This window comes from Oncorhynchus mykiss, chromosome 3, assembly GCF_013265735.2.
Source record: "Oncorhynchus mykiss isolate Arlee chromosome 3, USDA_OmykA_1.1, whole genome shotgun sequence".
Lineage (NCBI taxonomy): Eukaryota > Metazoa > Chordata > Actinopteri > Salmoniformes > Salmonidae > Oncorhynchus > Oncorhynchus mykiss.
In genome coordinates this window covers 24,726,807-24,754,283 of record NC_048567.1, presented here as the reverse complement: position 1 = coordinate 24,754,283, position 27,477 = coordinate 24,726,807, and the positions used below count along the sequence as shown (strand labels likewise).

The following is a 27,477-nucleotide window of genomic DNA, read 5'->3' as shown; positions in this document are numbered from 1 at the left end:
TAGTCCGGTAATAGCAACCTGTGGTTCTATGGGATTGGATTATGCCGCTAGCAGAACAGCCTGGAGTACTTCGAGACCGCATCAAATCATACAGTACAGAGCAAAACAACTAATAAAACATGGAAACTGAGAGTCAACATGGAGCATTGTGGGATTGGCTATGGTTTTGGGGAATGTGGTCAATAAGAAGATCTTGAGTTGAAGCAAAATCACATGAGTGTTTGTTCTCTAATTCTTTTTTGAAAGGTTGCAGTAATAACACCAGGTCTGTTTTCTGTCCCCCCCCCCCCCCCCCCCCCCCCCCGCAGGAGAGGATGCTGAGTCACAGTGGTGTCAACGCACGGGGTAGAGATGTGTTTGGACTGCGCTGCTTACCAGGTAAGTCCCAGACTGCAGAGCGCTGATGAATATGATGCTATTTCCATGTCAGAAATACAGTAGCCATACGCATATCATAACATGTGGGTCTGAAAACACAGTGTCAGCCACATCTCTTTAGGCAAGTCCATCTTTTGAAACTGCACCCATCTATATCTCTTGTTTTCTTACTAAATCCTAGTGCTAAGCTACTGTAATGTAGCCTCTGTGAGAACAGTGTGTCTGTGTGCTGCGGAGAGCAGTGCTGTAGGCCTCTGCCCCTGGTCATAATCTCAGTTTCAGCAGCACGCCGCGTGGCATGAGCTTTCCAACAGGAATGTTGGCAGGCCAGGGCCCCTCCAGAGCCATGCTAATCTCTACCGTTTCATATCAGCAGTTATTCACAGCACCTCTGTGGGAGCAGTGTGTGTGTGTTTCCTTGTCCCTTTCACTTTCAGCTCTCACTTCCACCTTGTACCGCTGACCTAGACACAGCCCTCCCCGTCCCTCCTCTCTCACTTTCCACTTCATTCACTTTTTCTGTCTGATTCAGAAACTGTTTTTATCTCATTCTTTCCAGACTCTCCCAGTCTGTCTGAGGATCACTATGGTCCCATTCTGAGTTGTTGTTTTTTTATCGTGTGACTGTGACATGCTGTCCGTCAGACAGACAGACAGTCTTTCTTTCTCTCCGGCTCTCACATCCCTCTTCTTCCCTTTCTCTGACCAATTTTCTATGTCATGGAAGATTTGAAACACAGCTGGTCATGGAAACCTGCCTCACATTAAGGCAGAAAGGGTTCATCCGAATGGGAAACACTGTCAGTTTCTGCGAAGGAGTTCTCTCATGTTGGAAACTGACTTTCGGCTCTGAAAAATGTGCTACACACACTTTCAGAGGCACCACGCAAGGGAATGGGACATCTGTGGAAGCAAACTGGGTGAAAGGGCTCACGATGCAGCATCCCACAGACGGTCAGAACAGTCCCAGGCCTCAGTGTACTGTATACTATACAACCCTGCGTGCCATTCATCACATTCTCAGATAACACTCAGACACAGGACAGGGGAAACCAGAACAGGCTCCAGGGGGTGAATGGATCAGGGCAGCGCAAACAGCTATGGGTGGATAGATAGATAGATAGATTGTGTACCTTTTGAATGTGAGGGGCCTGAGGACCCTCCTCTGAGGACCCTCCTCAGAGCATAACCACAATCCCCTGATCCATGCGCTTATGTTACACAGGATTTGGGTTGGTGTCAAGCATTGGACTGTCACTGCTGGCCTTGCTGAGTGACAAGAGAAGAGCAGGTCAACATCAATGAAAGAATATACAATTGTATGCTTTATGAGCTCAGTTTGGATAGCACACTACCTAAAGAAGTAGCGAAGAGCTCTGTGCATTCTGTGTGTGCATGTGTATACATGTTTTCCTACATTATCTCGACCACAAGGAAAACAAGAAACATTTTGAAAGGTCAGAACTTTTTGCATGTCCTGAATTTAGTTAAAATGCTATTTTAGGCTTAAGTGCTAAGTTTTGGGGTTGAAGCTAGGGTTCTATTTAGGGTTAGGGAGAATAGGATTTTTGAATGGGAATACATTTCTATTCCCCAAAACGTCCTGTAAGTTCAGGAAAACAAAGCTGTGTGTTGTTTCATCAGACGTCTCATGACACTGCTCTGGTACAACCGATTTGTCTTAATCTCTCCCATCGGTTAGCAGAGGGCCAGAAACGTCTGCTCTGCACACACATAGGAACAAAATGGAGAACAAATGTGGTTGGACACAAATGAAATTGAAAATGGAGCATTTGGTTCATATCACATGCAGCTGTGTTCTCTCTGGCCGATTTCTCAGGTTTTTCAATCCACTGGCAGAACACCAATGGACAAAGAGAAAGATGGCCACAGTGGGGATTTTCCAGTGTTTATGTGTGTTTGCATGAAAGTGTCTGTGCATGTGTATGTGTTTGTCTGCGTGCATATGTGAGTCTGTGTGTACATGTGTTTTTGTGTGCGAGAGAGGGTTAGAAAGAGAGAGCGCCAAAGGCACTTGAGCGTTGTGTGTGTGGTGGGGGTGGGGCCTGCACTCTGTAGGACGACAGTAAAACTGTTTAAAATGTTAAAATTACCAGTGTCGTCTCATAAACAGCTTCACTGTATACAGAGTATTGAGTGACTCGATCCTCAGCTTCCCATGCTGTGGGAATGTAAACTACCTGCAGACTCTCCAGTCCAGATCTCAAACCAGAAACAGACACTTCCTGTCCCCTCTCTCACATCTGTGAGCCACAATGCCTGAGAAATGTCTTCAACACTGTTGCACCCACGGAGCCATTAAAAGGAGCACGCGAATCCCACTGAGCCTGATTGGCCACAGAGTAACAGGCAATCCTACAACCTAAATTGTCCATAGGGCGCCTGGTTCAAGAGTTTAATTTGTAGCTATATGTCTGAGACTTTAGAAAGGGAATACTTGTGCTGAGAGTTTGTGACTTTGATCCTGCGTCGTGAGACCGAAATCGGTGTAAACGTAGCCTAATCTCAGTGCCTTGCTTGATTCCAGTCTTCAGCTCACACACCCCAAAGATCTTGTGGCTTCGCTGAGGGACCCTTTGAAGATTTCTTTGTAGCTTTTGCCAGGCTTTGGTGTTAATCTTGCGCAATGGGCGAAGTATTGGAGTGTTAGCTGTGATGACCGTGATTACAACCACACTTCCCTTTCTTATAGGATAAACAAGCATTTGATGTGTTAAATGAAGATTTCCTGTAATTCTCTTTTTATGCAATTCGGTATCCCTGAAAATCTTCTCTTAACCGAGGTTGAGGTCTAATCTGAGGAGGTTGAGCTGTACCAAAAATGGCATGCTTTGTGCAGTTATGTTTTTGACTTATTCATTTTTTGTTTTCCTTAAACGTTATTTTGAAGGAATTCAGTTGTTCCTTAAAATTAGTTTTGAAGGAATTCAGCCCTGTTAACAACCCACCAAATCCTTTTTATTGTTCTAAAAACTGAAAATGAAAACATTCTCTCCACCATGATGGTGTCTGGTCCAACACTTCCCTTGCAAGAGACAAAAAGGCCATGTTCCCCCTCTACTCTCTCCTGGACTCTGTTGCCATGGAAACCCAAGTCTAGCTGGCAAAGGCTTTGTTTTGCTGCCAGGGAGCATTACAAATGTGCTGTCTCACTGCTGTGTGAAATAAGGTGTGTCTGTGTGCTCAGTGTGTTTAGATGTGAGAAAGCTGTATGGGTGAATGGGCTTGTTTTTGGAAGCTTTGTTCTAGAGTTCTAGAGTTCTGGAATCTAATTTTTATTTTCAAGCATGAACTAAATATTACAAACAGATTTCAAAATATGTTGCATAAATTCATAATTCCCAACAAAGCATTTAAACACATTTATGGCATAATAACATGGTAATAGACTAATATTGATAGCTGTAGAGCCCAAGCTGTATCAATCTGGAAAATATATTGGCCCTGTATCCCAAGGGACAAGAGCAGGTTAAGTTGCAAGTTTTATTGACATAAAAAAAGGCTCTGTAAATATGCACCAATGCATCCCTGCCCAGAAGGGAAGTCATGCATTTGGATTGGAAAATGCATCTGAAGTGTAATGAGGATACATAAGTACAGTATATTGATGCGATAAAGTTGGAGACTGAGATGGAATAGTATATGACTGGCGTTGATACATGCAGCTTCATTTAAGGCCAAAACACCACAGTGAGAAAAGGCAGGGGACTGTCCATTAATCTAAATAGGAAAATGTAATAATTGACACAGACATGCCTCTGTTATCATGCTGCTTTTTGTATTTGCGACAATGTTTGCACTGATATCAACAATTGCGATGACGGAATGATTCCTCACTTGCTTTAAATATGTTTGAGTAGCACTAGCATTTGGACAGCTTTCACTGCCATGGTATTATCGCCACCCCTCCCTTCTAGTAGCTCTTCAACTTTTTCTTGAGTTCAGTGTCTGATTTCCTCACCGCCCCAAAATCACAGCAAATCTTCAGAGACAGGGTTACAATGTTCCTTGTACATCTGAACGAAATATATTTGATATTTTGTGTGAGCTGTTCCAGCTCAGCTTCTCTCATCCAGAGCTTACCCACCTCCTGCCCCAGTCTCTTCAGGAGCAGTTCAACCCGACTCACTTCAGCCTCCTCCTGGGCTCTGATCGACTCCTTCACCTCAGAACACCTTCTCTCAATGGAGTGGATCAGCTCAGTAAACATCCTCTCACTGTCCTCTGCTGCTGCCTGTGCAGAGCTCTCGAGTGACGCCGTAGCTCCTCTGAGCTGTTCTATCTCCCATGTCTTCTCTTTTCTCTTCAGTTGGAATGTTTCCCACCGTATTTTCACCTTAATTTCTTTCACACTCCTTTCTGCTTCAGCTGAGACTCTATCGTGGCCTTTATGTTCACCTACACAGATAACAGAAACATTGCTGTTTTTCGAAGTACTCGTCCAGCAGTTTGTTATGACGAGAGCAGACCTTCTCCTGCAGTTTTGGCAAGGCTTTGACTAGCGTGTACATCTTAGATGCAGAAGATTCATAGTGATGCTGGAGGGCAGTCCTACAGTAGCTGGTCATACACACCAGGCAGGAAGTATCCGCTTTGTGGTTTCTCCCCGAGCAGACGTCACACTGCATATCTCCGGGTCTAGCATAAAAGGAAACACTTTGGAATTATCTGTTCAGTTTCTCCACCATATCAGCCAGGATGGTATTTCTGTTTAGAAAATGCCTTGGGATAAAGGTCTGTCTGCACTGGGGGCTGCTGTAGACCACCTTCTCATCATCCTGATCCCAGTAGCTCTCAATACGGTCCTTACAGTAGCTGTGTCCCTAGGCAGTCACTGGATCTTTCAGTAGATCCAGACCTGATCGGACAGGAGAATTGGTCCTTCTCTACTGAGACATTAGCAGCTGCCATTTTGATACAGACTGATAGATACGTAGACAGACTGAGCTAAACTATTTGTATAAAGGTAAAGAAATAGATACTAATTCAGAGAGTTGAATGTTGCGTGCCGTTTTAGAGAGAAAATTAGTGTCTGAGTACCTTTTCAGTGATTTTGATTTTATCACAAGCTGATGTATTGTGATTGCAGATCAAAGTACATGAGAGAGGTCTTATATGTAAGGTCTGTTATTTACAACATAGCTAAATGTTATGTACACTAGAACTGTCATCACATTCGTTGCACACACAGTATTTTATCATGTGTATGTGAAATGTCAATGTGATCGGAAATATGAGGCGAATGCCAAGCTGGACCCGGATGCCAGGCAACTACATCTGTTTGACTCAATCGTTCAGTGGCTGACATAGCTGAGAAAATAGCACCTCCCAGACCCTTGATAAACTCCATGCAGAAGTTTACTTTCATTCACATTTCTGTTATATGTAATATTCAACGTTACCATCTCCCTCAAACACACAATCATTCTGGTATTTTCCACAATTTATCACTTTACCTTGGAATGCTCAGTCTTGACGATGAAACTCTCATGATGTTCTAAAATTGTCTACTTTTTAAAAATTGTTTTCAATATCAACCCCATTTAAAACACTCTGTGGACAATATAGTTGTTGTATTCTATTCAGTAAGCTCCAGCCTAAACCCCCTGTCTGTGTTTCCCAGGAGAGTGTGTGCTGCAGAGGGCTCTGTTGGTGAGGAAGAAGCTAACTGCCAAGGAGGGGGGTGGATGGCTGTCTGGCACTCTCTTCTGTACCCACTTCAGAGTGGCCTTTGTGCCTCAGGACAGCCCCAAACCTGACGTGAGTGCTGGACTAGCTCTGAGTATGGACTGTTGAAGGACAGCTCGCCTGGTATCGTAGTAGGAAAGTAGTAATGATGCCCTATTATTGCTAGAAGAAGGCTTGTGGGCATAATCATCATCATCATCACAATCAACAACATCATATAGAATGTTTTCAGACCATCCATTCATTGGTGTAAAAAAATCCTGATCAGACAAACTGACCTATATTTGAACCATCCCTCTAACCCTCATTATGTAGGACAACGCAGACCCTGTGCTCCTGGGGGATCATGACGTGGCCCTGGCCTCCATTGAGAAGGTTGTAGCTGGTAAGGCTTCTTCTACAACTCTACTAGGCTGTAGTGCTCCCAAAGTCCTTTGTGCTATGAGAGCCACGAGATGTACTTGTAAAAAAATATGATGAAATAATAAACAATCGTAATATCCTAAACCCAATTCAAGTATGGGCTTGACACAGGAAGCTTTAGCTGTGAACCATCAGTGGTGTACTGTGTTCTGTGTACCTGGGTTTTGACTGTAAGATGGTTGTGTAACCTCTGTGCTGCAGTGGGCCCATCCCGGACCAAGCTGGTGACGGCTAGCTCCTCTCTGAAGTTCACTCCTGAGGAGCTGGTGTTGTACTGCCGGGACCTGCGTGTTCTCTGCTTCCTCTTCGACCGCCTCACCCCCGACACACAGGCTGTGGAGGTAGTGCGTGTGTCTGCGCGTGTGTGTGTGTGTGCGTGCGTGTGTGCGTGCGTGTGTGAGTGAGTGCTGGCGTGTATACAGTGCATTCAGAAAGTATTCAGACCCCTTGATTTTTTCCACATTTTGTTACATTACAGCCTTATTCTAAAACTCCTCATCAATCTACACACAATACTCTAAATTGACGAAGCAAAACCAGGTTTTTAAAATGGAAATATCACATTTACATAAGTATTCAGACCCTTTACTCAGTACTTTGTTGAAGCAGCTTTGGCAGCGATTACAGACTCGGGTCTTCTTGGGTATGACACTACAAGCTTGGCACCTGTATTTGGGGAGTTTCTCCCATTCTTGTCTGCAGATCATCTCAAGCTTTTTCGGGTTGGATGGGGAGCATCTCTGCAGAGCTATTTTCAGGTCTCTCAAGAGATGTTTGATCGGGTTCAAGTCCGGGCTCTGGCTGGGCCACTCAAAGGACATTCAGAGACTGTCCCGAAGATACTCCTGTGTTGTCTTGGCTATGTGCTTAGGGTCGTTGTCCTGTTGGAAGGTGAACCTTCACCCTAGTCTGAAGTCCTGAGCGCTCTGCAGTAGGGCAGTGGAGGTCACGAAATTTAGTCATCCAGTGATTGTCAAGCAAATAACTGCCGTTTCACGGTAATTTACTGTTAATTAACATAAACACATTTAGCAACTCCGGGCTTCCACACTGCCTACAAGCCACCGATACATCTACATTTTATGAAGTCTAATAAATCCATGTAATATAGCTTACTCCTTCACAATAAATCCATGTATGTCCTTATGTTAGGTTCTGATCTGGCTATGCCATATGGCTGTGGGCTACGCTAGTTCATTTAGCAGACAAGAGTTGCTTAGAATTCTGTGCCATTAATTTATAGTATGAAGAATACAATTGAACAAAGCTGAATAAAATAGAAAGGATATTTTCTCCAAACTATTTGAGGAACTGCGCACATGCAGCTATTCTGTGTTGAGCGGTTAACAAAGAAATTGGTACTCCTATATGCCTAATTTAGAGTTATTCATTTAACTTCAGTTGTTCTACAAATGTTGGGCTATATATTTCGAATTTGTATTAAATGTAAGGCTACCTGACTCGACTCTAATGATGATTTGAAAAACGTTGCTTGAAAGGCATGAGCTCTGCTTTGTTATTTGCTAAGGCTGTACACACTTCATCAGTCTGATAATTTGACAAGCACTAGAATTTCCCAGCGGCATCCCCTTTGTGTGGCCATAATGCCCCAGTGGTCGTTGTACTCTTGGGTTAAATATAATAATTCTAATCCCCTTCTCCCTGAGTGCTGCAAGCTCCGTAGCACCTCTCAGTCACATTTCTCTCATCACATGATCGGGTCTTCCTCACAGGCTACAAGTGAAGACAGACACAACGGAGACGCAACTGAGGGTGTCCTTATCCAATTCCGAGTTCCATATTGAAGATATTGAAAGAACTTTCACATTTACGTTTCATCAGCCAACAAGATGAGTAGGCCTAACGAACAGCAAAAGCATTAGCCTATGTCAATCTACTATCCCCCATAGTACAAAAGTTGACATATTCTGTGAGAGAAATAAATATTCCAAACATAGTCTTGGACAGTTGTGGGATGCGATAGATCCCAAATTAATACAACCACTAGCATAAAAAAATGCCTTTTTATGCAATGAGGCTGACGCAACAGATCAGAACGTTTAGCTTAAAATGTTGATAAACTATTATTTCTAAGCGCAGAAATGTGCACATGGCAGTAGGCTATAAGCTTGAATGTTCCATTAGCGGGAAAACACCATTATCAAAAGTCACCGCAAATGTGATTATGCATGTAATGCTTTTATTATAACGGTACATTTTTATGGTGGAAATTATCTTCGCCAAACGTGAAACTCACGCACTGCTTATGTATGCCAGTTAGGCTCTACACCCTTTGTAAAGCGGATTAATGTGCTTAATTTTAAGATGTTATTTGGCACAAACCTTTTCAAAACATATAGGCCTATGGGCTAAGCTACATGAGGTGTGTGACGATGAGTTGAAAATAAAGGCTTTGTTTCTTGCTGTCACCTGCTCCCTCTCCGTCCTCTAGGTCACCAGGCTGCTCATTATGGCGCAAACCTGTCACCATCATTACGTGCACCTGTGTGTCATCAGACTCATCTGGACTCAGGCTCCCCTGCTTCCACCGGCTCGTCAGGCTCTCATGCCTCAGCCGGATCACCAGTCTGTCAGGTTCCCGCGTCCCAGCCGGTAACAAGTTCCCGCGCATCAGCAGGGGTGACCGGTCCGCTCCTAATCCCCGGGATCGTCCCTTTGGTTTGCGTCCTGCGGCTGGCGCTGAACACGCCGGGGAGGGGCGTATGCTCTCTCTCCGGCGCTCTAGGTCGCCATGCTCTCGCATCTCAGCCAGACTGACAGGTTTCCCGCACCTCAGCAGAGGTGACTGGTCCGCTCCTGATCCCCGGGATCGTCATTTAGGTCAGCGGCTGGAGCTGCGCGTTAGGAAGGGGGTACTGCCATGTGCTCCCTCTCCGGCCTCTAGGTCACTAGGCTGCTCATTATGGCGCACACCTACGTGTCGTCAGACTCACCTGGACTCCATCACTTCCCTGATTACCTTCCCTATGGTTTCTTCCCCGGGCGTCAAGTTTTGTGTTTCAGTTTCATGTCTGTGCATTGTTCGTGTTTTGGAGTATGTTATGTTTATTTATTTAAACACTCATTCCCTGAACTTGCTTCCCGACTCTCAGTGCACACGTTACACTTGCCTTAAGCTGGGCATCATTCACAAGTGATAATATATAATTCACAAGTGATATTATTGGCTAATATTGTCACCCATCAGACAATTCTTGATTTTAATCCTGTCTTTACATATACAGTGCCTTGCGAAAGTATTCGGCCCCCTTGAACTTTGCGACCTTTTGCCACATTTCAGGCTTCAAACATAAAGATATAAAACTGTATTTTTTTGTGAAGAATCAACAACAAGTGGGACACAATCATGAAGTGGAACGACATTTATTGGATATTTCAAACTTTTTTAACAAATCAAAAACTGAAAAATTGGGCGTGCAAAATTATTCAGCCCCTTTACTTTCAGTGCAGCAAACTCTCCAGAAGTTCAGTGAGGATCTCTGAATGATCCAATGTTGACCTAATTGACTAATGATGATAAATACAATCCACCTGTGTGTAATCAAGTCTCCGTATAAATGCACCTGCACTGTGATAGTCTCAGAGATCCGTCAAAAGCGCGGAGAGCATCATGAAGAACAAGGAACACACCAGGCAGGTCCGAGATACTGTTGTGAAGAAGTTTAAAGCCGGATTTGGATACAAAAAGATTTCCCAAGCTTTAAACATCCCAAGGAGCACAGTGCAAGCGATAATATTGAAATGGAAGGAATAATATTGAAATGGAAGGAGTATCAGACCACTGCAAATCTACCAAGACCTGGCCGTCCCTCTAAACTTTCAGCTCATACAAGGAGAAGACTGATCAGAGATGCAGCCAAGAGGCCCATGCTCCCTCTGGATGAACTGCAGAGATCTACAGCTGAGGTGGGAGACTCTGTCCATAGGACAACAATCAGTTGTATATTGCACAAATCTGGCCTTTATGGAAGAGTGGCAAGAAGAAAGCCATTTCTTAAAGATATCCATAAAAAGTGTTGTTTAAAGTTTGCCACAAGCCACCTGGGAGACACACCAAACATGTGGAAGAAGGTGCTCTGGTCAGATGAAACCAAAATTGAACTTTTTGGCAACAATGCAAAACGTTATGTTTGGCGTAAAAGCAACACAGCTGAACACACCATCCCCACTGTCAAACATGGTGGTGGCAGCATCATGGTTTGGGCCTGCTTTTCTTCAGCAGGGACAGGGAAGATGGTTACAATTGATGGGAAGATGGATGGAGCCAAATACAGGACCATTCTGGAAGAAAACCTGATGGAGTCTGCAAAAGACCTGAGACTGGGACGGAGATTTGTCTTCCAACAAGAAAATGATCCAAAACATAAAGCAAAATCTACAGTGGAATGGTTCAAAAAAACATATCCAGGTGTTAGAATGGCCAAGTGAAAGTCCAGACCTGAATCCAGTCGAGAATCTGTGGAAAGAACTGAAAACTGCTGTTCACAAATGCTCTCCATCCAACCTCACTGAGCTCGAGCTGTTTTGCAAGGAGGAATGGGAAAAAATGTCAGTCTCTCAATGTGCAAAACTGATAGAGACACACCCCAAGCGACTTACAGCTGTAATCGCAGCAAAAGGTGGCGCTACAAAGTATTAACTTAAGGGGGCTGAATAATTTTGCACGCCCAATTTTTCAGTTTTTGATTTGTTAAAAAAGTTTGAAATATCCAATAAATGTCGTTCCACTTCATGATTGTGTCCCACTTGTTGTTGATTCTTCACAAAAAAATACAGTTTTATATCTTTATGTTTGAAGCCTGAAATGTGGCAAAAGGTCGCAAAGTTCAAGGGGGCCAAATACTTTCGCAAGGCACTGTATGTGTGAAATTTGTTTTGATTTAGAATGGATCATTATCCTGCACCTGTCTCGAAACAGTGGAAAGGGAAAAAATACATGTAATCTATGCACTTAAATAGCGACGGGAGCAGCTTTTCCCACAGTTAATTTTCATGCCAGTTAGGTAGGCTATACTCCTGTTGTAAAGAGAAGCAATGTGCTTCATATTAGTAATGTTGAGTAAAAAATATAGTAGGTTTAGCCTATAGAAAGCTGATAGGATCCTCCTCTTTTTAATAGAGGCCATCACCCTGTTTTCTCATGCAATTGCATAAACATAAGCTCATGGGCTCTCATGAAGTGTTTGATTAGATTTTCGATTACATTTACATTGATGTCATTAGAGGGACAATCGAGTGCTGAGTACCAGGCAGTTTGGAGCATTAGAGCTTGGAGAAACCCAATTCCCGTGACTAAACAGTCACGTGGAATTTGACTGCCTTCATAACTCTTGACTGCCGGTGTGGCAGTAATACGGTCACTGTAACAGCCCTACTCTGGAGCAGGTTTTCATCAAGGATCTCTCTCTATACTTTGCTACATTCACCTTTCCCTCAATCCTGACAAGTCTCCCAGTTCCTGCCGCTGAAAAACATCCCCACAGCATGATGCCACCACCATGCTTCACTGTAGGGATGGTGCCAGGTTTCCTCCAGATGTGACGCTTGGAATTTAGACCAGGACACCTACACCACCCGATGTCACAGGAAGGCCAAAAAGATCATCAAGGCCATCAGACTGTTAAACAGCCATCACTGCCATCACATTGAGTGGCTGCTGCCAACATACTGACTCAAATCTCTAGCCACTTTAATAATTAAAAATTGGATGTAATAAATGTATAACTAGTCACTTTAAACAATGCCACTTTATATAATGTTTACATACCCTACATTACTCATCTCATATGTATATACTGTACTCTATACCATCTACTGCATCTTGCCTATGCCGTTCGGCCATCGCTCATCCATATATTTATATGTACATATTCTTATTCATTCCTTTACACTTGTGTGTAAAAGGTAGTTGTTGTGAAATTGTTAGATTACTTGTTAGATATTGCTGCATGGTCGGAACTAGAAGCACAAGCATTTCGCTACACTCACATTAACATCTGCTAACCATGTGTATGTGACCAATAAAATTAGATTTGATTTGATTTATATGTCTACAGTGCCTATAAAAGTCTACAATCCCCTTGGATATCTTCAGATTTTATTGTGTTACGAAGTAGGATTAAAATAGATTTAGACTAATTTTCCTTTTTGGCAACTATCTACATGAAATACTATAATATCCAAGTGGAAGAAAAATGTGATATATTTTTTAAGATGAATGAAAAATAAAACACTACTATTCCTTGATTAGATAAGTATTCACCTCCTGAGTCAATACATGTTAGACTCACCTTTGGCAGCGATTACAGCTGTGAGTCTTCTTGGGTAAGTCTCATAAGAGCTTTGCACACCTGTATTGTGCCATATATGCCCATTGTTCTTTTCACAATTCCTCCAGCTTTGTCAAGGTTTTGGGTATCATAGCTAGACAGCAATTTTCAAGTCTTGCCAAGCAGATTTAAGTCAAAACTGTAACTTGGCCACTCAGAAACATCCACTGTCTTCTTGGTAAGCAACTCCAGTGTAGATTTGGCTTTGTGTAGTAGGTTATTGTCCTGTTGAAAGGTGAATTCCTTTCCCAGTCTGGTGTAAAGCAGACTGAAGCAGTTTTTTCTCTAGGAGTTTGCCTGTGTTTAGCTCCATCACATTAATTTTCATACCGAAAAACTCTCCAGTCTTTGTCATTGTCAGGCATACACATACCATGCATTTAGGCCAAAATGTTTATTCCTTTAGAGTATTTTTTTGTTGTTGCAGTATTACTTTAGTGTCGTGTTGCGTACATATGCATGTTTTGGAATATTTCTGTCTACATATTTCCCCAATTAGGTTAATACAATGCTGTTGATCCATCCTCATTTTTTTTTTTACCATCACAGCCACTCTGCAGCTGTTTTAAAATCACCAACGGCCTCATAGCGACATCTCTAAGCAGTTTATTTCCTGTCCTGCAGCTCAGTTCAGGAGGAAGACTGCATCTTTGATGTGTCTAAGTAGTTTAATGCATCATCCACAGCATAATTATTAACTGGACCGTGCTTAAAGATATATTTCATGTCTGATTTGTTATTGTTACACATCTACCAATCACTGCTCTTCTTTATGAGGCTTTCGAAAAGTCCCCTGGTCATTTTAGTTGAATATGTGCTTGAAATTCAATACTTGACTAAGGGACCTTTATAGATGTTGTATGTATGGGACAGAGGAAGGGGTAGTTATTCAAAAATCATGTCAACCCCTATTATTTCACACAGAGTGAGTCCATATAAGTTATTAATATGTGATTTGTTACATTTGACTTATTTTTCTCCCCAATTTCGTCATATCCAATTACGATCTTGACTCATCGCTGCAACTCCCCAATGGGCTCGGGAGAGGCAAAGGTCAAGTCACGCGTCCTCTGAAACATGACCCGCCAAACCACGCTCCTTAACACCCGCCTGCTTAACCCAGAAGAATGTGTCGGAGGAAACACTGTTCAACTGAAGACAGAAGTCAGCCTGCAGGCGCACGGCCCGGTACAAGGAGTCGCTAGAGTACGATGAGCCAAGTAAAGCCCCCCCCCCCCCCCCCAGCGTGACAATCCAATTATGATCTTGTCTCATCGCTGCAACTCCCCAACGGGCTCGGGAGAGGCGAAGGTCAAGTCACGCGTCAAGAGTTCAATCTTAGGTTAATCAGAACAGAGAATCTTCTGTCTCATGGTCTGAGAGCCCTTTAGGTGCCTTTTGGCAAACTCCAAGGGGCTGTCATGTGCCTTTTACTGAGGAGTGGCTTCCGTCTGGCCACTCTACCATAAAGGCCTGATTGGTTGATTGCTGCAGAGATGATTTTCCTTCCGGAAGGTTCTCCCATCTCCACAGAGGAACTCTGGAGCTCTGTCAGAGTGACCAATGGGTTCTTGGGCACATCTCTAACCAAGGCCCTTCTCTCCCGATTGCTCAGTTTGGCTGAGCGGCCAGCTCTATGAGTCTTGGTGGTTCCAAACTTTTTCCATTGAAGAATGATGGAGGCCACTGTGTTCTTGGGGACCTTCAATGCTGCATAAATATTTTGGTACCCTTCCCCAGATCTGTGCCTCGACACAATCCTGTCTCGGAGGTCCTCGGGCAATTCCTTTGACCTCATGGCTTGGTTTTTGCTCTGACATGCACTGTCAACTGTGGGACCTTGTATAGACAGGTATGCCTTTCCAAATCATGCCCAATCAATTGAATTTACCACAGGTGGACTCCAATCAAGTGGTAGAAACACCTCAAGGATGATCAATAGAAACAAGATGCACCTGAGCTCAACTTCGAGTCTCATAGCAAAGGGTCTGAATACTTATGTAAATACGTTTTTATTTAGTTTTTTATATATTTGTTATTATGGGGTAGTGTGTGTAGATTGATGAGGAAAACATTTAATTTAATCAATTTTAGAATAAAGCTGTAACATAACAAAATGTGGGAAAAGTCAAGGGGTCTGAATACTTTCCAAATTCACTGTCAGCAAGTGTGTGTATGTTTTAGTATACTGGGTCCTTGTGATTAAATACAAAATTACCTTCAAAGCATATTCAGCACCTATATAATAATTACCATGTAGCATGCCCAGCGTCTCCTGATTTGAAGGTTGACTTCAGACGGTTGTGATTTGAGTTTCAAATGGCTATTATGCAGCATGTACCCTGTGAGTAGAGAAACTGATGTGTCTGCTAGGTCATTGTGATCATGCACACAGGGTCTCCCTCCATGTTGAAAGCTGATGCACTTTGTCATGCTGATCAGCAGAATGAGTCGTGTTCCTCCTCCTCAGATAACGTACACCATTGCCAAGACCTACCAGCCTCTGAAGCCAGGGACTGTCCTCGCGTTCCAGAATGCAGCCCTGGGGAGCGTTGGTGAGTCACACACACGCTGGAATACTTTATTCAAAAAGTCACATTGACGAGAGTACATTCTGAGTACAAAGAACTAAAGTATTTTAAAGGTCATAGGGATACTTGGAATCGTTTCATTATGAGTCATTCATACATCCACACACAAACAAATACACACAGACACACAACTGTTTTTGTCTGAAGGATTATGGGGCTGGAAATAATTGCTATTGCATGCAGGCCCTTGATAAGATCTCAAGCTTACAGGTATTCTCTCTGGCTCTCAAAGATCCCTCCCCCCCCCCCCAAAAAAAATAAAGAACATACTGTTTTTAATACAGTGCACTGAAGCTCTTCACATATTGAAAGCATTATAGGGGTTTGTTAAACAGACAAGTTAGAAACTGTATTACTGTATTTGTTTGGTATTAAATGGTAAGAAGGTTGGGCCTTTATGTCATCAAATATTAAAAAATATATATATATATACACAAAAAAAAAAAGCCATATATCAGACTGGCCAATAAAAATAAAAGATTAAGATGGACAAAAGAACACAGACACTGGACAGAGGAACTCTGCCTAGAAGGCAAGCATCCCTGAGTCGCCTCTTCACTGTTGACGTTGAGACTGGAGTTTTGCGGGTAGTATTTTATGAAGCTGCCAGTACTGCCAAAACAAGCAAGTATAGTGTAGAAAATACTGTACCATGTAAACCGATGTGAAATATATTCCCCATAAGCAAAAATCTAGTATTTTCAGCTGTTTGAAGCTGGTGTACAAAACCCTAGGTAAAAGACACAAAAACTAAACTTAAGAACGGGAACCATAGAAATAGCATACATAAAACAGATATACCGTTTCTTAGACTTTTTTAAAATGAGAATGACAGATCTATAACACACATTTCTATGTGAATTTGGTCAGGTTGCCTAAAAAGTTACATAATGCAGCTTTAAGTGTGATATAAAAAAAATGTATTAATGGTGATCCACATCAAATCAGCATAACCAATATTTCAGTGTGGCTTTTCTCAAGGAAAGCTAAATCTCTCCACCACCCCCTCTCTCTTCCCCCCAGAGATGAAGCAGTTCTTGAGCAACCGTAGGCGTGACTCCCACATGAACTGGTTTGATAGTTCTTCGGACTGGGAGCAGGAGCTGGAGAGGACCGGGGCCTGCGGCTGGAGGGTCAGCTCTGTCAATGACCGCTTTGAGATGTCCACCAGGTAGCCTATACACCCACCACCTGAAACTTTCCTGGTGGTTCACCTGTTTGGAACTTTATTAGTGGAAAATATAAAATATATTATATAGTTGCCCACTCTGGTCCTGTTAGTGTTGGGCTGGAACAGAAGCCTGCGCACACTGTGCTCCTAGTGTAAACTCAGTGTCCTAGCCCAAATGCCCATTAAACTTGCAATGGTTAATGTCATTTTATCCTACTTCATGTCAGTCTGCCCAAGTTCAACGTGGTCCCCCAGAAAGTTCTAGACACTGAGCTGAAGAAGACCTTTGCCCACTTCAACGAGGGACGCATTCCTGTAAGTAGAACTCTACCACTCATCAATATTAGTCATTCCTGTAAGTAGAACTCTACCACTCATCAATATCAGTCATTCCTGTAAGTAGAACTCTACCAGAAGCCTACGCACTCATCAATATCAGTCATTCCTGTAAGTAGAACTCTACCACTCATCCATATTAGTCATTCCTGTAAGTAGAACTCTACCACTCATCAATATCAGTCATTCCTGTAAGTAGAACTCTACCACTCATCAATATTAGTCATTCCTGTAAGTAGAACTCTACCACTCATCAATATCAGTCATTCCTGTAAGTAGAACTCTACCACTCATCAATATCAGTCATTCCTGTAAGTAGAACTCTACCACTCATCAATATCAGTCATTCCTGTAAGTAGAACTTTACCACTCATCGTATGACCCCTCAATATCAGTGAGGTCAGAAAACCCAGTTAAAATCTCATGCCCTGGTCACTAAGAACTCATACAGGGATTTTAGAACATATCCAAAAACCATTACTATTGAGACCACGTTGTGTCTAAATCTGTGTGACTGTTGTCCTCCAGCGCTGGTGTTGGCGTCATCCTCGGGGCAGTGACCTGCTACGGATGGCCAGCTTCCAGAACAACATCTATCATGAGAAGGATGACATCAGGTGTGTGTGTGTGTGTGTGTGTGTGTGTGTGTGTGTGTGTGTGTGTGTGTGTGTGAGAGAGAGAGAGAGAGACAGAGGAAGATAGAGATAAACATAGTCATAGTGTTGTTGATTGCTTTTATGGCAAAGGCTATTGCTTCTCAACAGAATGTTTAAGTCAAAACTAACCTGTAATCATGTACATGTTACCCGGCCATTCTTGAGATGGGACAGGTTAGCAAGCTTTTGTGAAATGCTATTCCTTGTGCATGTCTGAGACAGCGCTTAGCCTGGGGGCAAGACAGTTTACTAGCCCTGGGCTATGGTTACAAAGTAATGGAATGTGACATGTCTAATCACAGAGCATAATGCTAAGGGCTCCCTGTGTGTCTGTCCTGTGGGGTGTTACTGTAGGAACCTGGAGTTGATCCTGTTTGGGGGCCAGTCTCTATGTGTGGTGGTGGAGCTGGGAGACGAGATGCCTTCACCCACAGACATACAGCTGGCACACACCCGCCTACGGGCTCTGTGTCTGGGAGGTCAGTACAAACCTTCTGCACCTTTTGGAAAGTCAAGTGTATTAGTCTGTGTTTTAATGTATCTGACCAAGACCCACATTGTATAAAATGTTGGTCAAAATGTTGCTACAGTGCATTTAAACATAGGAATGTATTCTGTTTCCGTTTCACATGATAGCCTGTAACCAGTGACATTTGAGTGGGGTTGCCAGTTTCACATGATAGCCTGTAACCAGTGACATTTGAGTGGGGTTGCCAGTTTCACATGATAGCCTGTAACCAGTGACATTTGAGTGGGGTTGCCAGTTTCACATGATAGCCTGTAACCAGTGACATTTGAGTGGGGTTGCCAGTTTCACATGATAGCCTGTAACCAGTGACATTTGAGTGGGGTTGCCAGTTTCACATGATAGCCTGTAACCAGTGACATTTGAGTGGGGTTGCCAGTTTCATTGGCAAGCCCTCCCCTTGCCTCTCCCGTGCCGTCTTTTTTTATTTGTTGACAAATTAATTCGCTTTAGCACAGGTTTTACGCCGCATCTATGGAGGGGCACTCTAGCCCTGAGGGACAGTGGGCATGCAGATTTTATAGAGGACATAAAGTGGTGTTAATCTGTTTCCATGTGCTTCCCATTACAATGCTACTGAGACAGAGATGGTGGGCTAGTAGAGATCACATCCAGATGACAAGACCCCAGACACCAATTTACCTCCTGAAATTACGGATTTGGATTCAAGACAAAATCCCCAATAAATGAATGTATACCCCCTCATATAAGTGTACTCCAGTGGTGTAAAGTACTTAAGTAAAAATACTTTAAAGGACTACTTAAGGAGTTGCTATTTATATTTTTGACTTCTTTTACTTTTACTCCACTACATTCCTAAATAGAATAATGTACTTTTTACTCCTTACATTTTCCCTGACACCCAAAAGTACTCATTACATTTTGAACGCTTAGGAGGACAGGAAATTTGTCTAATTCTCGCACTTATCAAGAGAACATCCCTGGTCATCTCTACTGCCTCTGATCTGCCAGACTCACTAAACACAAATGCTTCATTTGTAAACTATGTTTGAGTGTTGAACTGTGCCCCTAGCTATCCGTCAATAAAAAAATTGAATTATGTCGTCTGGTTTGCTTAATATAAGACATGTTTAATGATTTATACTTTTACCTTTTATACTTAAGTACATTTCAAACCAAATGCTTTTAGACTTTTACTCAAGTAGTATTTTACTGGGGGACTTTCACTTTTACTGGAGCCATTTCCTTTGAAGTTATCTTTACTTTACAAGTATGAAAATGAGGTACTTTTCCGATCACTGGCGTACACTACTCTTATTTTACGATATGTGAGCACCATGTGATGGTGGCGTGTTTTTCCTGACGCTTCTTCCTCTAATGCTGTAAGATGTCAAACATCTTTGAGAGACTGTTTCCTAGACTAGGAGACAACTAGTTTCCTAGACAACACCCTCTCTGTTGTGCTGATGTGGAGTTCACAGGGACAGGGCAGGGCACACCACAGGTCACTGACTCCCATTGGCTCACACATTGCCAACACAATGCTCACATTGTTTGGTTTATTGTGTGATACCTCTACACAAGGCCAAGGGATTTGGATAGACAACAACCACACACATCTACGGGCCTCACTCATCATGTCATGCTTCAACTACCTTAACAATTGTGAAATATTTTTTTAAGACTAAAACAATATGTTTCAGAAGATATTTATTTACAACCAAACTCATTTGATATGCAGAGCTATGGATCTTATTTAAAGATTTCAGGTGCAATAGTATATCTTAAAACTTGTCAAATCCCCACTCTAATTTATGTACAATAAAGCTCCTTCGACAAAAACATGAACAAGGTTTCTTTGTCTTCTGTGTTGGTCCACAGACATCTCCACATCTGTGTCGGTGCCAGATGACAAATGGCTGTCTACGCTGGAGAGCACCCATTGGCTGGACTACACCAGGTGAGCGGTCCTGATTGGCTTCTCATCAAAGCAATAAATCATCTGTAATAAATGTGCCGGGCCTACATTGATTTGGCTGATTTTTTTTTATGTCTACCTAGCAATGATCGTGAATAGCGCAATGTTGATGTAGTATGAATGTACCATTATAGCACATTAGCCTATCCCTGTTTGAATATGTGGTTTTATTGTGTTACATTAGCTGTAAGCAGATTTAGAATGCTCTAACATACTGTTACAGAACATACCGTTAGCATGAGGTTATAATAGGCCTACACACATGGATGTTGAATGTAGCTCTCATATATTCAACACGTGAGCCTGCTATATCTACACAGTAGACCAAGACCTAGTGCATAGCTTTTTTTACAGGCTTACACACATGGATGTTGAAGCGTCTATGTGCTGAAACAAGCTAGAACTGTGATAGTAGCATAGCATTAGCCTGATTCACATGCTGCTCTGCTCCCTCCCCAGGTGCTGTCTGAGGAAAGCTGCTGAGGTGGCCTGCCTGCTCCGCGGAGGTCACCTGACCGTGGTGCTGCAAGGTGAGTCACATGACGAGGGCCAAGCAGCACCGAATATTCAATCCGTTCATTTATTATTCACGCTGCGTCCCTCATTAAAGCGGCGTTAGGGCTTACCCTGAAGGAGACTCTTACTGTAGATGCACTACTCTACTAGGACACCAATACATAGTGATGGAAAAAGTACCCAATTTTCCAACTTGAGTAAAAGTAAAGACATCTTAAAAGGAAATGACTCAAGTAAAAGTCACCCAGGAAAATACTACTTGAGTAAAAGCTTTAAAGTATTTGGTTTTAAATGTAGTATAAGTATAAATGATTTAAAATGTCTTATATTAAGCAAACCAGACGACAGGATTTTCTTGTTTTTTAAAATTACGGATAGCCAGGGGCATGGTCCAACACTCAGACATAATTAACAAACGAAGCATTTGTGTTTAGTGAGTCTGCCAAGTCAGAGACAGTAGGGATGACCAGGGATATTCTCTTGATAAGTGCGTGAATTAGACAATTTTCCTGTCCTGCTAAGCATTCAAAATGTAATGAGTACTTTTGGGTGTCAGGAAAAATGTAGGGATTAGAAAGTGGATTATTTTCTTTAAGAATGTATTGGAGTAAAAGTAAAAGTTGTCAAAAATATAAATAGTAAAGTAGAGTACAGATTCCCCCAAAAACTACTTAAGTACTTTACACCACAGCTAATACAGCAGGTGGTAGTCTATTGTGTCTGTTGAGATTGTGTTAGGATAGTGTACTATATTGTCATGCTGACTGGCTCACTTAGTTGTGGAAGTATACAGGAGTGTGTTGGAAGTTCAAGGTGGATGCCAGTCTGTCTGTTTCTATTTTATCCAGCTTGTGGTTGTCTTGCCACACAAGGCAAGGACGCAGCGAACTAGCGATGTTGAACATAAATAGTCTGGCACCCAGGCTGGAGACCACGGCCTTGGAGAGATAAGTGTAATATTACGGTCTATTATAGGGAGAACAGTCTTATGGCAAACATACAGACATCCTTGACTAAATACAACTATGTTCATACATTATTATTACATGACTCCATGTACTGAAACATATAATTGGGCTGTGAGAGTCAGTCCTAGTCTGTTGATACCGAAGGTAGCTACCGCAGACTGAAAAGTCAACAGGAATCTGTGTCACATGAACAATGGCTGCTACTGCCCTGTGATTTTCCCTTCCCCCGTATGAGTTGTGTTGCCTGGCCAGTTTCAAGTGGGCCTTTTGGAGAAGAGGGTTGTATATCACCCCCATAAAACCACAGAGCTGACTGTGTCCTAAACACAAGTAAATGACTGGAGAAATGACCCAATGGCATTTTCAGACAGGCCCAGACAACACTCCCTACTGCCTGTGGTTAGAAAAAACCTGCCAACCAGATGTGGGGATTCGGGAGAAGTTCTATTCAAGTCCACAGAGGGGGGGCACTTTTTGTGAGAATGAAAGGGCTGATGTGAGACTGTAGCATTTGGATTGTCATGTTGTGTTGTTTTTTTATACAAGGCATTACCCTTCTCAAATCTTTTATTTTGTGTGTTTTTGGGGTAGATGATAAACTCAAGGACACGTCTCTTATCCTCTGAGCCTTGAATATGCATACTGTTACTGTATTCAATTACAATTGATTATTGATGGTCTATTTCCTCCTGTTGTGTGCAGAGGCGGAGGACCGAGACATGACCTGTGTGGTGTCCAGTCTGGTCCAGGTGATGTGTGACCCCCACTGCAGGACCAGGGTGGGCTTCCAGGGTCTGGTGCAGAAGGAGTGGGTGATGGCTGGACACCGCTTCCTCAGCCGCATCAACTACCACAGGGACAGCGATAAGGAAGAGGTGAGACGATAAGCTGCAACCTATCAGTAAATTCACCTATCAGTGGTCACGGGGGGGGGGGGGGGGGGGCAAGGAAAGGAAACTATTTGCATTAGGACACAGTGTTTAATGCCAGTCATATGTCTTTGGGGCTCTTTCTCCCATCTTTCTTAACCCTGTGTTTTTCTCCCCACTAGGCACCAGTGTTCCTGCTCTTCCTGGACTGTGTGTGGCAGCTTTGGGTCCAATACCCATGCCGCTTCCAGCTGACAGGGGACTTCCTGCTGGCCCTCCATGACAGTTTCCACCTGCCCCTCTTCAGCAGCTTCCTGGCCAACTGCCACAGGGAGAGGTGCAAACGTTCACAGGTAGGCCAATGTTCAGCAACACCACCGCTAATGCTGAAGCTGTAGTACTAGAGAAGATACATTGTAGGTATGCTACTGTAGGCTAACATGGAAAATGTTGGAAATACCTGTATCAAAGTTTGAAAGTCATAAATTCTGTAAACCATCTCAGATTAAAGCGGTTGATTTGCGAGGCGAGTCCACGTCATTTTTAATCCCACACATGCATCAGCTCATATTGACTTCAACGATAACTCTTGAATGAGCTCAGATTGAATCAGACGAATCACTGTTCTCTCACCTCTTCTTCCTCTCTCTCCCAGAACCTATCCCAGAGTTACACTCCAGTGAATGGCTGGAGAGACCTGGTACCCAGGGGCTCCTTCCCAGACCCCTCAGACCCCCCTCTGCCCCCTGTGTGGGACTGGGCTCTGCAGTACAGCAGCCAGAGACGTGAACGTTTCACCCAGCCAGTGCCCCCGCTCACCCTGCCACAGCCCCTACTCAACGGCAACCTCAACACCAACCCTGAGGCACACAGGGTAGGAGTGAGAGGATGATATTATGGGGGATACAGTCAGGCGCAAGGAGTGTAAAAAGCACTATATAAATGCAAATCGTGCATTTGATCATTCATGTTAGGGTACTTAGTAATTCAAATGCTATTTCAATGAGCTCCTGTCTTACAAAAGCCACCCCGCTCACACACACACATAAATCCACTTACTAAATATTAACGACCATGATGAGGGATGAACACAGGCCCACTGCACCTCCGTGTGGTAGGTCTCAGTATTGCAACATGCTTAATGCAGAAAAGGGATAGTCAAACGTATTACTCTCTCTTCCTCTCCTCTCCATCCCTCTTTCAGCTGAGTGACAGCGCACCAGGTTCTGTGTTCCTGCTCTCCAGGGGCTCCTTCTCCTGCTCTGCTAACCTCCTGCCCTGGCGCAGTGGAGGGGGCTCAGGCGTCTACCGGAAGAGCCACCGGAGAGGGGGGTCCTCCTCAGAGAACCTGCCGGGCCTGGAGAGGCTTCTGAAGGCCTGGGCCCTCACAGAGCTCCCTCAGGGCCACACCACCACCACATCCGGTCTCCAGGGGCCCCTGGACTCCTACGAGCCTCTGCTGCCCCTGCTCCTGGGGCCCTGCTTAGGTGTGTGGAGGGACTGCTACCTCCGTGGGGCTCTTCATGCTCAGGTATATAGGGAAGGATTATCATTCTCACTACTATACAGAGCCTAAAACACTGTTGCCATGGGGATGTTTATAATAGCCTACTCTACTGGTATGTGGGTGGGTGATCAAAATGAACTTTGAACTCGGTAACTGAAAAAGGATTTCAACTAGAGGTATTGCATAAAAAAATGTAGTAAGAAGTTGAAATTCATATTTTTATTCAACTGAATAGTGCAATGTTGTACTGGAAAAGCTCCTAATTTTTGTTGGTCACATTAGAAACTACATTTAGTTGCTCATGGATGACTGTAGTCATGATGGTGTTATAAACTAACAGAAACCCTGGCCATGTTGTGTCCTCAGGCATTCTCCCACCCCATCTCCTCATCCACTCAGCACCCAGTGGAACAGCTAGCCTGGGAGGTCCAGCAGCTCAGAGACAAGCTGACGTTGGCCTCCAGCCCCACTAACACAGTCCCAGCCAAGACACAGGAGCCCCGTCGGACAGATTCCAACCTCAACCAGAACACCAACAATAGCACCTTCCTCTTCCCAGCCTCCAGACCCCCTGGGCCGGTTGCCTCCAGAATCACGCCCCCTATCTCAAACCTCCAACCCAGGGTTCCTCCAGCTCGTTCTAGAGCTGGTCACAGAGACAGCAGCAAGCACACATTCCTATTTGGCCACCCATCCTCTTCAGAGTCCCGTCCAGACCAGCGTTACTTGCCCGCGCCCAATAATAATGCCAAGCTGCCCAAGAGCAACGGTCCTTCACTGGGTTCCTGAGCTCTGGGTGTCCCCTGTCAGTTAGCACAAATGGTACAAACTGTTCCCCCGGCTCTGAACTCTAGAATGAGATCACCTATACACACCCTCCAAGACTCTATTTCCTTCCCTGACACCTGATCTCTGGGTGGAACCAGATGTGATTTTCCTGTCAAGGCCTGTTTGAGTGGCTTTGAGGCAATAACAAGACGAGGAGGGTCATGTACTGAGCAGGGAGGAGAGTCTAAACTGCAGTAATAATGCATTGAGCAGTGCAAAGCACAAATAGTATTTGAAAGATTGTTTAACTTGTAACAAATTGTCTGTTTTACTGAATATGACACCCAAACTGAAGGTTCTGGTCAGCATCCCTGAGAACGTATTGGTGTTTTTAAAAGCAGCAAGCTAATACCCAAAATGAATAAGGGCTGATGATGATTGATAAGCTAATGACATAAGGGCACAAATAATGAGCTGTTGGCTGAAATATGGAATCAAATACCTCTATTGATCAGACTTCAGCTGTTTTTAGAATCATGATTTCAACGGAGTGACAACCTTCATTCTTGACCAGACGGCTATAATAGGACTGTTGTCCTGACTCGGTCTCTTAGTCCTTTTGAGTGACTACAACCTCCAGTTCCAAAACCAACTCAGCCTTGAGAGGAAAAATACAGAGAGCTGCTCACCAAGTAAACACTAGGGAGAGACATTGGCGTCACAAAAAACATGCAGTTTTAACTCCAGGCATTTTGTCCAGCAAATTTAACCTGGAATTTAGGGCACTGGAGCTATTTTGGTGCCGTTCCCATATCTTTATACTTGCATGCATGCTAGTAGTGAACAATGAGAGGCATAAGCTGAGTTGTGTGACTCTGTATCATAACCCTGTTTTTCAGAATATGGCCATGGTCAGTTAATATTGCTGTAAGTGTGCATGATTGGGATAAAAGTGCTAATATTTCTATTGTCTGTGCATCTCTATTGAGAGTTCGAAGTATTATTGACCAACTTTGGTTGCGTATGAATTTCAGAAATTGTAACGATACATTTTTAAGTGATCGTGACCAAGATGAGTATTACTCTTTTTTTTTCCCCTTATGCTGTCATTGTGCAAACCATACGTTCTGATGGTTCATATTTATAATTTACTTTTATTTGGTACTTCTAGATGTAGCTTTAAGGTAAGCAACTTTTTTTTCAATAGTGTATTTCTTCATGACTTGTCCTGACTGCTAGTTTCGTATTCAGCTTGCATTCAGGTCGAGGACTTCTAAATGCGTCATTTCATTCAAAACCCAGTGAGCTATTGGGACTGGGCTACTCAGTCCAGCCAGATTGTTGTTTGCATGATGTGGATATTAAGCAGCAAATACACTGGCATGATTTCCATATACTGTAACACTCAAGACTACAGGGATGTACTGTGTGTTTATACCAAACTAGCATTTCCATACCGAGAAGCACTTGTATTGTGTGACATAGGATGAAAGGGTTTCTGGCTGGCATACAATGTATTTCTCACTGAAATGTCTCATTATGTTTATGAACTATAAAGGCTGAAGGTGGTAATGTATGTGACTTACATTGGTCTGTATTACCTACAGTCATTCCTATGCCTCAGTACGAGAGCATTTTGAATTATTCAATGGCTGTAAATATTCATTGTTGAATATCACAGCACACTGATATCAGTTACTGAATATCAGGTTGTTTGTGTTTTTGGATTTGATGCCAGTACTTTTGCTCTCATCTTCCATGGAAAAAACAAGGTCATCACATTCCCTAATGGCATTGGCTCTACAGAGAGAAAATGAAATGTCCCTTTCAGCATGCAACCCCACTTCCTGTGTCTCTACACCATTATATATTTAAATGTTTTGGTACGAATGACACAATGATTTGCCAGATGTACATATTTTTTGTATCAGCATGTTAGGATCCTGATTAATAAACTATTATAAGTTCATGAAATCGTTGCTTTCAAGTTTCAAAGTTTATTCGCCACGTGCACAGGATCCAACAGGTGTAAAACAGTACAGTTCAATTCTTACCTTGAGAGCTCTTTCCAACAATGGAATGAAAGTAATATACAGTAGATAATGGAATTAAAAAATACAAGTAAGAATAAAAACCTCGAACTATGACAAGAGCTGAAGAACAGGAGAATGCAAGTATTTACAGTATTTACCTTATTCAATGTGCAGGGGTACTGGAGTGGTTGAGGTGGGTTTAAACATGAAAAGTGACTGGTAGTAGGATATACATGTAAACAGGAGTAATAGTGACCAGTAGCAGTATAAATAGATAAATACTAATGGTAATAGCAATCAATAGTCAATGGACAGCAGTGTAATGGAGTAAAACATCAAATCAATACTCATTCTAGCATAGGTTTTGTCAGTGGGTAGAGTAGAGACCTGTGAATAGGCATAGAGTCCGTGTGGATAGTCTGTGGGAAAGCAGTTAGTTAGCCATTAAGCCTTATGGCCAGGGGATAGAAGCTGTCTGAGCCTTGATGCACCTGTACCGTCTGCCAGATGGGAGCATGGAGAACAGTCCATGTCTCGGGTGGCTGGAGACTGGCAATTTTTCGGGCCTTTCTCAGATTCCGCCTGGCATGTACTTCCTGGATGGCATGGAGCTCGCCCCCAGTGATACGCTGGGTTGTCCGCACCACCCTCTGGAGGGCCTTCCGGTCGCAAGCTGTGCAGTTACCATACTAGACGGTGATACAGTCAGGCTGCTCTCAAATGGTGCAGCTGTAAAA

General features: G+C 43.2%; 1 protein-coding gene across 1 annotated transcript in view; it reads left to right on the top strand.

Annotated features, from left to right (window-relative positions):
• The window catches only part of LOC110515141 (myotubularin-related protein 11), a 37,881-nt gene extending 11,200 nt beyond the window's left edge, over positions 1-26,681 (top strand). The window contains exons 2-17 of the mRNA XM_021594161.2: positions 309-378; positions 6,023-6,159; positions 6,403-6,472; positions 6,712-6,851; positions 15,331-15,415; positions 16,475-16,622; positions 16,850-16,937; positions 17,487-17,575; positions 17,969-18,093; positions 19,983-20,061; positions 20,539-20,609; positions 22,266-22,438; positions 22,615-22,785; positions 23,088-23,306; positions 23,637-23,963; positions 24,306-26,681. Coding sequence (XP_021449836.2) covers positions 309-378; positions 6,023-6,159; positions 6,403-6,472; positions 6,712-6,851; positions 15,331-15,415; positions 16,475-16,622; positions 16,850-16,937; positions 17,487-17,575; positions 17,969-18,093; positions 19,983-20,061; positions 20,539-20,609; positions 22,266-22,438; positions 22,615-22,785; positions 23,088-23,306; positions 23,637-23,963; positions 24,306-24,728 — 2,415 coding nt within the window. The 3' untranslated portion in view covers positions 24,729-26,681. The remainder of the gene's footprint in view (positions 1-308; positions 379-6,022; positions 6,160-6,402; positions 6,473-6,711; positions 6,852-15,330; positions 15,416-16,474; positions 16,623-16,849; positions 16,938-17,486; positions 17,576-17,968; positions 18,094-19,982; positions 20,062-20,538; positions 20,610-22,265; positions 22,439-22,614; positions 22,786-23,087; positions 23,307-23,636; positions 23,964-24,305) is intronic.
• Positions 26,682-27,477: the final 796 nt, after the last annotated feature.